A 12,180-nucleotide genomic window follows, 5' to 3' on the forward strand; every position below is an offset into this window, starting at 1 on the left:
AAAAGAAATTGTAATGGCAGTAAAAGAAATTTATCCTTTAGTTTTTGTGAGTAGACGGTGCAGGACAGCTAGAGCTTTATTACTATTTTAATTCATATAATCACACATCTTGCTACAATATTTATTTTTCGAGGTGTTCTTAGTTTTCTTTATGTAAAAAAAAAACTATGAAAGAGACGTACTGTTATGTTAAGAAAAAGAAAAGAAACTGTAGGCCTGTACGCTGTAGCTGATGCACCACAGAGAGCCCATCAAGAAACTCCCGGCTGAGAGATTGCTGGGCTCGAGGCCCATACAAGACCTCGGCCCCCACTATGGTTCAGCCAGCCTTCTGGTTCGGAAAACCGTGGGCTCTCGCCCACCGCTCGCGAGTCCGCTGGACGGAACGGTGCGTCGCGCCTCCACGCACGCAGCAGCTCAGCCGCCGCCGCGCACACCTCCCTCCCTTCTCCCTCACCTCGCCGCCCCCACGGACCACGTCAATGGCCGCCGCCGCTTCCGCGCCCTAGAATCGCGTCGCCCGCCGCTCCTTGCCCCGGGATCGAGCGAGACCAGATGCTCTCTCTGGGCGCCATCCGCAAGCTCTGCGCCGCATTCGACGCCGTCGCGCTCACCGTCATCGCCGCGGGGCTCTCCCGGCCACCCACAGGCCGCCACCCCTTCTCCTCCGCGCACGCGCACTCCCCACATCCCGCGGATTTCCCCACCATCGCTGCCTGCCGCGCCGCGGTCTCTGCCTCCAAGGGTAGCCGTCGCCGCTGCCGCAGGCAGCCCTCCCCCTCCCCCGCCGCCGCCGCCAAGGAGGAGCAGCAGCCGGTGCTGCTCAGGATCAAGCACGAGCTGGACCCGGAGCGTCTGTACGAGCTGTTCAGGGCTAATGCGCACAACCGCCTGCTGGTGGAGAACCGCTTCGCGTTCGAGGACACGGTGGCGCGCCTGGCAGCTGCTCGACGGAATGACCTCGTGGAGGAGATCCTCGAGCAGCACAAGGCGCTGCCCCAGGGGAGGCGCGAAGGGTTCGTGGTCAGGATCATCGGCCTCTACGGGAAGGCCAGGATGCCGGACCACGCTCTGCGGACTTTCCAGGAGATGGAAATGTACGGGTGCCGGCGCACAGCCAAGTCGCTCAATGCTGCCATGAAGGTTCTGCTACGAGCAAGGCTCTTTGATGAGGCCCTGAGTCTTTTTGAGGAGGGATCACAGAAGTATGGCGTTGAGCTGGATGACATCTCGTATAACACGGTGGTGAAGATGTTGTGTGACATGGGGAAGTTGCGTGCGGCTTACAGGGCTATGCAGAAGATGGAGGAGGCAGGCGTGCGACCAGATGTCATCACATACACGACGCTCATGGCCGCATTCTATAAGTGTGGCCAGCGTGAGATTGGGGATGGTTTGTGGAATCTCATGAGGTTGAGGGGTTGCAATCCGACACTTGCCAGCTACAATGTGAGGATCCAATTCCTGATTAACAGGAGAAGAGGGTGGCAGGCAAATGATTTGGTGCGGAAAATGTATGCAGCGGGGATCAAACCAGATGAGATCACATACAATCTAATTATCAAGGGTTTCTTCATGATGGGTGAGCATGAGATGGCCAAGACGGTGTTTGGCACGATGCATGGAAGTGGATGCAAGCCAAACAGTAAGGTTTACCAGACAATGGTCCATTACCTCTGTGAGCAAAGGGACTTTGATTTGGCATTCAGGTTGTGCAAGGATAGCATGGAGAAGAACTGGTTTCCCAGTGCCGCTACTATTGGCCAACTGTTGAAAGGCCTCATGGCAATCTCAAAGGATAGGAATGCAATAGAGACAATGAAGTTGGTTACTGGGAAAAAACCTTCGTATTCAGATGATGAAATGAAGGTCTTCAAAGACATATTGTCTCATGGGAAGACTGGAAGATAAGTTGATGACTGGATTGGAAAATTTTGCTGTAAATCCACCACATGTAACTGTAAGGCTGTTGTTGACATTCTTTTATCACTTTGTTTTCACAATCAAGTTGAAATGAGGTAGATGAAGGGGTTTTGAATAATGATACATCCTCCTCAGATAGCAATTGTTCTGCTTAAAAAAAGTTAGTATAAGTTATAGAGAGCCCTTAGCTCTAGTAGAAATATCATGAATGGCAAAGATTTTAAGAGATGAAGATTCTGTACTATACTTTCAATTGTCTAATGTTTTGAAATTTTATGAAAAAGTTTATGTTCAAAATAATTGAACATAACTACATAAGAATGTTTCAAAATCCAGCTGTGCTGAATGTTGATGAAGTAATGAAGTATTCTGTGCAGTATACCAAACTATGTTTGGGAAAATCTGATCTTGTTATATCTTTTCCCACAATGTTATTCAGTCGTCCGACTAATCGCAATTAATCTCGATTAGTCGTCCTAGTCGGTACTGAGGCGACTAGGTAAAACCCCGATTTGTTGGACTTATCGCCCGATTAATCGCGATTAATCGTCCGATCAGGACCTTATCGGTGCCATGGCGACTAGGTTCGATTAGACGACCGTATAACATTGTTTTCCCATTTTGTCATCTCATCAAAGTAGAAGTTTGTCTACTCGTTAGAACAAGACATATTTTTACTATGCCTCAAAGTTTTTCTACTGTAAATAGATAATTCTTTTGACTTCGTTGAAAAGGCATGTGATGTAAACCAAGTCATTTGAATTTATTTCCTTTTTTTAGGAGCCACATATTTCCTGTTAAAAAATATCTTCTTGACAACACTATTCGAATTTGTAACTGGTCATACCAGTTTTCAGTTACCAGAGTTACTACTCGTCACTGAATGACTTAAATGTAGCTGATGTGGCATGGTACTTGATACATCCACCTCTTCAGCGCATCAGTTCAGATTAGTTATTAATGTGCATTGCTAAAAGTAAAGTAGACTAATCTAGCTAGGATTATTTATTATTATGGTTCTTAGATCTGTGAAGTTTTTGCACTTAGGAGATGCGATATGATGTGAATATTGAGATTCTTAATATGATTGAAATGATAGACATGTCATGGGAAATTCTACATTACTTTTCTGATTATTTTGGTGGGTTAGAATATGGCGTAGCAGTTTATCACCTATCTTTCTGTCATCATCACTTTGAAATCCACAATTCTACATTGTACATTTTATCATATTTTTGCCATTATGGGGGCAGCTCTTTATCCCTTAACCGTGTAGCTTGAAGTTTTACTACCTGCTATACATTATCTTTTAGATTTTTTTGGAAGGTTTCACATAAGTAACCTCAGCCTCTCAGGACAGAATCCTGCATTCTGGTGAAATGTGAAATACCAGCGAATAACTGAAAGTAAAAAAAAAGAAATAAACTTAGGTTATCTATACGAAACCCTTGTCTTAAAACATTACATAGTGCTTGTCTTAAAAATCCCAAATGGTTTTCACTGTTCTTGAAACAAACTATGATATACATGGATCCTGCCATCCTGGAAATCCCATTATAACATGTTGATAATCCTTATAGAAAACATTGCTGATAAACAAGCCCTTTTAAGACCCTTTCATTTCAATGTTAATTGATACTAGCGCTAGTACTACCTTAGGTTCTTCTTTCTTTTCAGCTTGCAGTCTCTGACAGTATTTGACATGCTTGACTGGATGGGGACAAGATCAAGGAAACAAATAAAGAAAGCATATGACAGTGGAAATTGCGGGATGGGATTGTACACGTTCGAGCAACATCGACATCGGAATTCAGAATGGCTGGATGTCCTGAGGTAGGAGAAAGGTGGTTTTTAGTAGTTAGTCAACTTGAGATAGACAGCTCAACTGGGTATCACAACAAACATGTCATATCTAGTTATTTACATCCACTGGTCAGCAATTACTCACTATACACAGGCAGTGAAATGCCAATGATGCTCTAGTGTTCTAGTGATATTCTCTGTAGCTTTATTTCAACACAGCTATTCTGCATGTGAATTTCCTAGTTCACTGAAACACACTTCTTACAGAAAAAGAGAGTATGGTTTCATTTCTTAGTCTTCATGTTCAACGGTCCATTTAAAGTACAATGGCACACATTAATTTGCAGGGTAACAACTTTGCTTTGATTGATTTAGTTATCCTTCCCACTTTTCTGCAGGTGGGCATTCGGAAAACCCCATCTGTTCTGTTGTTTGGAAGCCTTGAAGGGAAGGGCGCATATGGAATGGACACCTTGTAGCGTAGCTGTATACTGCTAGCTCTGGTACTGTGACCATTTACTGCTAAGCTCTGAGGCAGTGTAGCTGCGTAGCAGTGCTATCATCTCGGTGCACCTGTAAATTTCCAGGATCACTCTTTAGGCTCTTTCTGGTTTGTGTTTGTTGTGGAATAAAAATTGCATCATCTAAAGTTTCTATTGATCTGTGGTCATGCCCTTGTTTATGCTTGATTACTTTAGCACTGTGTCGTTGTTGACATTATATGAAAAGTTAAGATACTGTATTAATACAATGCCAAGAACATTTTGATAACTGAAGCATTTACCTTATCCCCTTGCAGTTTTGCAAAGATCCTTTTTATTACAAAGATGGCGTACGCTTACGCCACCCCATCACTCACATAACACACGCCTACAAATATTATGGTATTATTACTGCCGGAGAAACATGCGTTATATGTACTCACTTAAGTCATAAATAAGTGATGTTTTGGAAATCAACACAATCGACCAACCACATTGAATTATTACTTTGTTAATTGTTAAAAATGTTCATAACATATAGGATTATACTTTTATAGAATTGGATTTCAAGAAAAATCTACTTTTCTTATGTTTAAATATCTAAACTCATAAAAAATATACAAACAAAATTTAAAATGATAACTTAGACGGTTATACAACCCCCAAATCGGCCGGGTCCAGCTCCATCCCAAATAGAAATAGCCAATCCTCCGGATTCCTGAACCACGGAATGAACACACTCATCCCATTCCCGGTTTTCCAACTCGCCATCAACCATTCCCTATCCCAAATCCCAACCAGATGGCCCACATGTCATAGGCTCGTGCTTTGTGGGCTCCAGTTGTCGGTCGCAAATCCTGGGAATCTCTCTCTGTCACAAATCCGCAAGACCGCAATTCTCCTATCCAGAGTCCACACTCCATGCCCGAAAGCAAACGGGGACGAGCAGTGGAGCACGCCATGGAGAAAAAACCTCGAGCAGCCGCCGCCGCCGTCGGCGACGGAGGCGGCAGCCGCGGCGAGGCCTCTGGGAGCTCTGAAGGTGGAGGTCTGGTTGAGAGGCTCCCCGAGGCGCTCCTGGTGGAGGTGCTCGGCCGGCTCGAGGTGGATGACGCCTGCTCCGCCGCCGCGTCCTGCCGGGCGCTCCACGGCGCCGCCGCAGCCGCCATCTCCGCCATCACAACCATCGACCTCTCCGTGAGAATCCCCTCCCTGCCCCGCCCTCCGCGCCCCCCGTCCCGCCGTACCCTCCCAAACGGTTCCACCTGACCGCTGGGGTTTGCTCGCTTGCTATCGCAGGCGTTTGCTCCGTCGAACGCGATCCTAAGCAGGATTCTCGAGGGGAATGGCGCGGTCCGCAGCCTTACCGTCAATTGCAGCCTCCTCGATGACTCCGCTGCCTCTGTCATCGCGAAGGGTAGCCTCGGCGAGCTCTCGCTGCTGAAGTGCTCGTTCAGGATGAGCTTCTTTATGGCTATCGGTGAGAGATGCCGCAATTTAAGGTATGGTTATTGTCTATGCCCTTGTATGCAAGCGAATGCATTTTTTTCAGAAGATTGCATCAGGAACTATGCCCTGCCCAGTTTATTCTCGTTGGTTGTTGTGGTGAAATGGCAATCATAAAAGTTATGAGTTAGTTTTGGGCCATTGTTTTCAAGTCAATAGAGAGTAAATGTTATGCTAATACATGTTGTTGAGACGTGATGAGAAGTTCGTGCATGCTTTAACCTGTATTTAAATTCAGATCACTGAAGCTGGAGGTGGCAGATGCTTCAGGTCATCCTGGATTCAGTACTTGCCTAGCACCTATCTATGCGGGATGCATTTACTTGGAGGTGAGAAATATTTGTCTTATACGAATATGATAATCTTCCTTACATAAAAACATGGCCATTTTGTAGCAATATCGTATATTCAAAAATTTGTTTGGTTTCAGTATCTTCTGGTGACTAAGTATAGAATAAATTGCATAAGATTAACCACAGCCTTTGAATAATGATATTGAGCTTTTGCAAGAAGTTCATTTAATTTGGCTGCTGGGTCTAAGAAGTCTTTTTCAATCTTTAATAGACTCTTTGGATGAAGTCCCCTCTGCTAGATCCACATGCTGCTTATTACGAGACTGGATTGCCTTTTCTTCCTAGTAACCTCAAGGAACTGCTGCTGCAACCTGTGTCTCATTCGCGGGCAAAGACGGTCTTCCCTAGAACCACATCTCTGACAAAACATATCAGTGACAGTTTGGAATCACTCTCTTTAGTTCTTGACACAATAACAGATGAACTTGTTATGTTGATCACCGGTAACGTTCGTAACTTAGTTGAACTCTGCCTGGAAGATGAACCTGTTGCCCAACCAAATTTGCCTGAAGATTTGACCAATGTCGGGCTTCAAGCACTTGGCTTGTGCCACAACTTGAGACATTTATCTCTGACACGTCGTTACTGTGACTTCAGACGGGTGAACGACTTTGGGATACTGATGCTTGCTGAAGGATGCAAGCAACTCAGAGCTATTAGATTGAGTGGGTTTTCTAAAGTAAGCGATGCAGGGTATGCAGCCCTTCTCCACTCTGGCAAGGACCTGAAAAAATTTGAGGTTAGTAACGGCTTGTGCTTGTCAGACTTGGCGTGCCTTGATCTTGATAAGGCAGCCCCAAATATCACAGAAGTGAGGTTGCTTAATTGTGCTCTCCTAACAAGTGATACAGCAATATCTCTTGCACCTTGCACTAACTTAAAGGTTCTTGATCTTTCGGGTTGCAAGAGCATTGCAGACTCTGGCTTGGTTTCCATCTCACAGCTTCCCAAGCTAACTCTCCTGGATCTTGCTGGAGCTGACATCACTGATGCTGGTTTATCAGCACTCGGGAATGGGAGGTGCCTGATATCTTCTATGTGCTTGAGAGGGTGCAGAAGGATCAGCAGTAATGGAATAGCTTCACTGTTGTGTGGGACTGGCACCATCAACAAAACTTTAGTCTCACTTGACATTGGGAATGTACCAAGAATATCATGTCGAGCTGTGACAGTGATTGCCAAGAACTGCGAGCAGATAAACAGCCTGTGTCTGCGGAACTGCCTCCTAATAACTGATTCATCTCTCGAGGTGCTAGGTTCTATGGGCCGTGACTCCAATAAATGTTCCCTGAGAATGCTTGATCTCGCCTACTGCAGTAAGCTGTCTCGTAACTTCCTGAGACTCTTCGAGCCACCATTGTTTCGAGGCCTGCGGTGGCTTGGCGTCGGGAAGAATGTGGTTCAACGTCGTGGCTGCAGTCCAACGGTTGCAGAGCTTCTGGAGCGGAAGCCAGGATTGACAATCTGTGGCAACGCGTGCGACATGGGCTGCAGGAACAAGTGCCATCCTGATATTCGTTTTCTTCAGTAGATGTGTTGTTATTGCCATTCGAGTCAATGTTGTAATGCTCTGTCCATTCTTTAACAAAACTAACCTAGGATTAACAATCTGTGGCAACGTGTCACAAATCCGTGGCAACGTGTGTGACATGGGCTGCAGGAACAAGTGCCATCCCGATATTTGTTTTCTTCAGTAGATGTGGTGTTAGTCATTCGAGTTTATATTGTAATTGTTCTGTTCATTCTTTAACAAAACTAAACTAGTATTTGTTGTGTGTTATTGCTTGCAATGAGAAACCATTCATTATGTACCTGATAAGTTTCGTTTGTGTGATTGTTTACAATGAAGATCAGTTTGTTTACATTTTTTTGGAAGGAAGTGATTGTTTACAATGAAAGATCAATTCATTGCGTACTTGCTAAGGTTTATTGGACAATTCTGGGTTGTGTTGGGTCACCCCCCCCCCCCCCCCCCCCCCCCGCGAACAATAATTCAAGTTGTCACCAGCAGCTGGTTGATTACAACAATGCCTCCTTTTGCCTTTGTTTAGAACATTAGATGTAACCTCTAGTCTTCAAAATGTCACAAGATCACTGAGATCCAACGGATAAGTTCATAGGATGAAGATCCATTCATTGCGTACTTGCTAAGTTTTATTGGAAATTCTGGGTTGTGTGTGTTCTCCCCCTGTGCACTATAATTTAAGTTGTTAACACTAGCAGCTGACCGATTAGGCAATTACAACAAAGCCTCCTTAAGTGTTGTTTATAACATTCAGCTGTAACATCTAGTTTTCAAAAAGTCACGGGATCATTGAGATCACATCAAGCTGCGTTCTGCCATGCTCATCGATCATAGGAACACATCAAACTGCACACAGCAACAGGCTAACAGCACGGCAAGAAATGATTTCAAGTTTTGCTATGCACAGTGAAATCGCAAACCAGCATCAATATCCATTTGCGAGTCAAATAGAATAACTACGGAGAGGATGAACTTTACAGACCAACTTCAGCACAAGTGGGATTTTGCACAGAATGGAGCAACTTTTGCCAAGAAAGTTTGAAGTAACTCTAGAGCTGCCGTATAACCGATAGCGCATAACAGATTGCATGCAAAAAATTGCCTCAGGATACAAGAAGCTATTTCCAAAAATCTCCACAGATGAGAGCAGCAATAGCTGATTGGTAGGTGAGCTACTGGTAAAACTATTCTCTGATCTCTAGTTAGATAATTCTGCCTTGTAGTTAGGCTTTGAAAAATGTAAGTGATGTGACATCTTCAGAGTTGTTAATCTTGCAGCAGTACACTGTTTAATTTTGAACGTGAAACTTCAAGAGTGCCTTATTAGAAGCATAAATAGGTTACATTATCAGGTTATCAGCAGTAGCAGTAACTAACGACCTGCTTCAGCACCAATTACAATACTACAGTGAGAGAATTCCCGGATTCCACAAGCATCAAGCCTGTTTGTTCTGTTGCTTTACTAGTTGGCACCTGAAAATAGGCCTACCACGTAGACGTAGTAATTCGTGGGCGTGGAATCTGTTTTGAGACAGGTCCATCAACATGAAGTCAGTCTTGATTCTTGATTTCAGACACATCAATGTACAGCTCTTTCATTTCAATGTCAACCACCAGCAGGTATGGACGGAACCACTCTTCACTCAGAAGGACTTGCAGCATAAACCCCACCACCACTTCCTGCTGGATGGGTCATGAACTTTGTTCGAGATCTGAAACAAATTCGTGGGCAAAGCACCATTGAACCTGTTGTTTGCGATATCGGTGATATGCAGATCCTGGAAATACTCCAAGCTCGAGTTCTTTTCAAGACTTGGCAATGAACCATAGAATTGGTTTGACCTCAAGACTGTGAAGGTGAGGTAGCTCTCCTACCCAAACCCAAGATAGAAAAGAATCTGTAATAAGATTTCCACCAACATCCAGGAATATTAGTTCTTGGCAGCGACCTCGGCAGATGCCATGTGATCTGATTTCTATTCAAATCGATCAAGTGCAAAGAACACCCCTCCTCAACATTGTCAGGCCATGCTCCAGTAAGCTGATTTCCCCTCAATCTTAGGACATCCAAGCTTTTGCAATTCAGAAGATATGACGGAACTGCACTACTAAAACTGCTATTAGACAAGTCGATGATCCTAAGACTGCAGATTGTGAAAGACCGGAGCAAGTTTCAACGCTCTCGGCCATCCCTTCTAACTTCTACCTGGCGATGTAGACCCAGCGATTGCGATACAGACACGACCATCTGAAGTCATCTCTTCGGCCCCATCTGTTAAACTTTGTGATCACAACATCCTGCTGACACCGTGGTTGAGACGGCATCATTGGCGTTCAATCCTCGGGTCAGTTTACTAATTCATAGTCATAGGATCATAGCTAGGAGGAGTAAACGAGTAGTCTATTGGCCAATTGCCAGTCATCTTTGTAGCTCAAGAGAGAGAGAGAGAGAGAGAGAGAGAGAGAGAGAGAGGCTGACGGCAATTACAACAGCATCGTGCTCGAAAAACTAGGCAAGAATTCTTTTCAAGCCTGTCGCTTTTTCCTTATGAAATACTAATGTACTATTGAGCTACCGCGACCGCCAAAATTTCACTATGATTGGGTAAGTTTGACCCACTACGACTGGGTTTTAAGGTACTGGATTTTCTGTGCCTGCCCCCTGCTTTTCGTCTAAGAAATTACACTGATTTGTGGCAGGTGAACGAAGTCACAAGAAGGACCAGTCATCTCTTCGGCCCCATCTGTCCAACCTATTGCCCTTGCCTGAGGTAACCATGCTACCTCATGTTTGAATTTTATTTGTGAAGCTGTAACATTTGCAAGACAAAAGTACCTTGAACATGACTTCTCGCTGGTCAATACATCATGAAAGTTCAGACAAAACAATATACCCTCATATACAAAGGAAAATGATTTGTAACCTTCTATAAATTACTTTGCAGTAAGCTCAGCATGTGTTTGTGACATGGTATAACCTGATCTAACTATATTTCTCACCATATTACCATGACTTTCTTGGCAAAGGTAGACACCACAACCATTTGATAAGGGCAGTTCACCACATCTTTGCAACTCGCAAGTGTTGTCCACAGGACCAGTACTGCGCTTCTTGGTCACCGGAACACTGACATGCTCAGCATCCTTTTTTTTATAATATTTGCAGGCACAAGGAAATTCAGATTGATATAGTTGATCTGTGGATTTTGGCATAGATATCATTGCATTACACAATTGATTAACAGACATCTAATGAACTACATTGACAAATCATGCTGCAAATGTCTTGTAGATCTATGCAGTGGAAAGGCCTGCAACAGACACATCATGAAAACACACGCAGGGGCACACGCCAAACACTACTTGACAGTTTGATACTATCTGAACCACAGCTGTGCTGAGTATCATGGTGGTCAATGGCATTCAACTTGGATATTACCTACCGATGCTATGTAATCAACCTAGATTAGCTTTCTTATTGTTTTTGCGTTAAGCATTATGTCTTAGTGATCTGTTTTCGATCCATGATGGTTATGGCTACTCTACAAGATCAAAATCCTAAAAATGATGGCATTACACTGGATGCTTCTATAGAAACATTGAATTAGCAAGACATCAAAAGACAGATTTTATCACCCAGTAAAAACACTCAAATACCAAAATAAATGAACTGATCCCATTAAATTTCACTAACAGTAAAAAAGGACTAGTCCCAATCACAATGGCAGAAATTGTCATTCTTTTGGCAATTTCTATAAATAAGGAGATCTACTATGAGAATACATGCAAGGGGGACAACCCTAGCATTTGAGCTAAACCTTGAATGGTTTGACCTGTCATTTTCTTTCACTCTCCTGTTATGCCCTTTGTGTTGTGCTTGGTGTGTTCCTACTTGTGCATGTGGCCATATCCTGCAAATTTGAATCTTAATGCATTTCCTGCTCCATCAACTAAAGCACATATATGCCTGATGCAGCAGCCAACAAATTCATGCTATTGCTGCCCCCCCACCCCCCTCCTCTCCCAGATTACCAACCTTAATATATAGGCTGGCATTTGTTTCGCTTTTCTTTATGATCTCGTATGTTACATGCTTAAGTGCTGGGTACAAATAAGTCTATCAACCTTTGAGGTATCTATGGACCTCTGTATGCGTATGGAGCTACACGAGTGTACCAATTACTTGAAATTACATTATAACTATATTTACAATCTTCAGATTGATCTACTCCATTTTTTCAGCCATATACACAGCAAATATAACACACACCATCATTTCAATTTGAATAATAGTACCCAAACAGAAGCCATCCAACACATAGATTATCTAAGATCAAAACAAGATAACAACAGTGATCACACGAGAAAAGCAACACGAGTTTTCTAGTAACATAATGTCGGATCACGATACGAGTCCTCCGAATCACACAAAGGTCACATGTAGTAAATTATTTAGCCAGCCTTATAATCCCTTACCAGCAAAGCAAACATCTCTGGTGCTCACCCTGCGAACCCCTCGTCCTCTTCGTCGTCGGTGACCTCGATTTCCACATAAGCGTACCCGTACTCAGCGTATTGCTTGAGGATG

General features: G+C 43.8%; 2 protein-coding genes across 3 annotated transcripts; both read left to right on the plus strand.

Annotated features, from left to right (window-relative positions):
• Positions 1-407: 407 nt before the first annotated feature.
• LOC112898522 (pentatricopeptide repeat-containing protein At1g80150, mitochondrial) lies at positions 408-4,415 on the plus strand. Of its 2 annotated transcripts, XM_025966864.1 has the most exons (3): positions 408-1,960; positions 3,601-3,756; positions 4,125-4,415. In XM_025966864.1, the coding sequence occupies exon 1, from the start codon at positions 556-558 to the stop codon at positions 1,909-1,911; it is 1,356 nt and encodes a 451-aa protein (XP_025822649.1). In that variant the 5' UTR covers positions 408-555; the 3' UTR covers positions 1,912-1,960; positions 3,601-3,756; positions 4,125-4,415. The 2 variants fall into 2 exon arrangements, with proteins under 2 accessions (XP_025822649.1, XP_025822648.1); XM_025966863.1 differs by having other exon boundaries at positions 408-3,756.
• Positions 4,416-5,109: 694 nt separating this feature from the next.
• On the plus strand, positions 5,110-7,886 carry LOC112898018 (F-box protein At-B). The gene is made up of 4 exons (XM_025966432.1): positions 5,110-5,405; positions 5,508-5,710; positions 5,953-6,043; positions 6,279-7,886. The coding sequence occupies exons 1-4, from the start codon at positions 5,130-5,132 to the stop codon at positions 7,596-7,598; spliced, it is 1,890 nt and encodes a 629-aa protein (XP_025822217.1). The 5' UTR covers positions 5,110-5,129; the 3' UTR covers positions 7,599-7,886.
• The last annotated feature ends 4,294 nt before the right edge of the window (positions 7,887-12,180 follow it).

This window comes from Panicum hallii, chromosome 6 (genome assembly GCF_002211085.1).
Source record: "Panicum hallii strain FIL2 chromosome 6, PHallii_v3.1, whole genome shotgun sequence".
NCBI lineage: Eukaryota > Viridiplantae > Streptophyta > Magnoliopsida > Poales > Poaceae > Panicum > Panicum hallii.

What these genes read in the sequence shown, in the direction of transcription:
- LOC112898522 (XM_025966863.1), top strand. Translation starts at nt 556, where the DNA reads ATGCTCTCTCTGGGCGCCATCCGCAAGCTCTGCGCCGCATTCGACGCC.
- LOC112898018 (XM_025966432.1), top strand. Translation starts at nt 5,130, where the DNA reads ATGCCCGAAAGCAAACGGGGACGAGCAGTGGAGCACGCCATGGAGAAA. An exon ending in TCACAACCATCGACCTCTCC is followed by an intron (nt 5,406 to 5,507) that starts GTGAGAATCCCC and finishes TTGCTATCGCAG; the next exon opens with GCGTTTGCTCCGTCGAACGC. An exon ending in GAGAGATGCCGCAATTTAAG is followed by an intron (nt 5,711 to 5,952) that starts GTATGGTTATTG and finishes ATTTAAATTCAG; the next exon opens with ATCACTGAAGCTGGAGGTGG.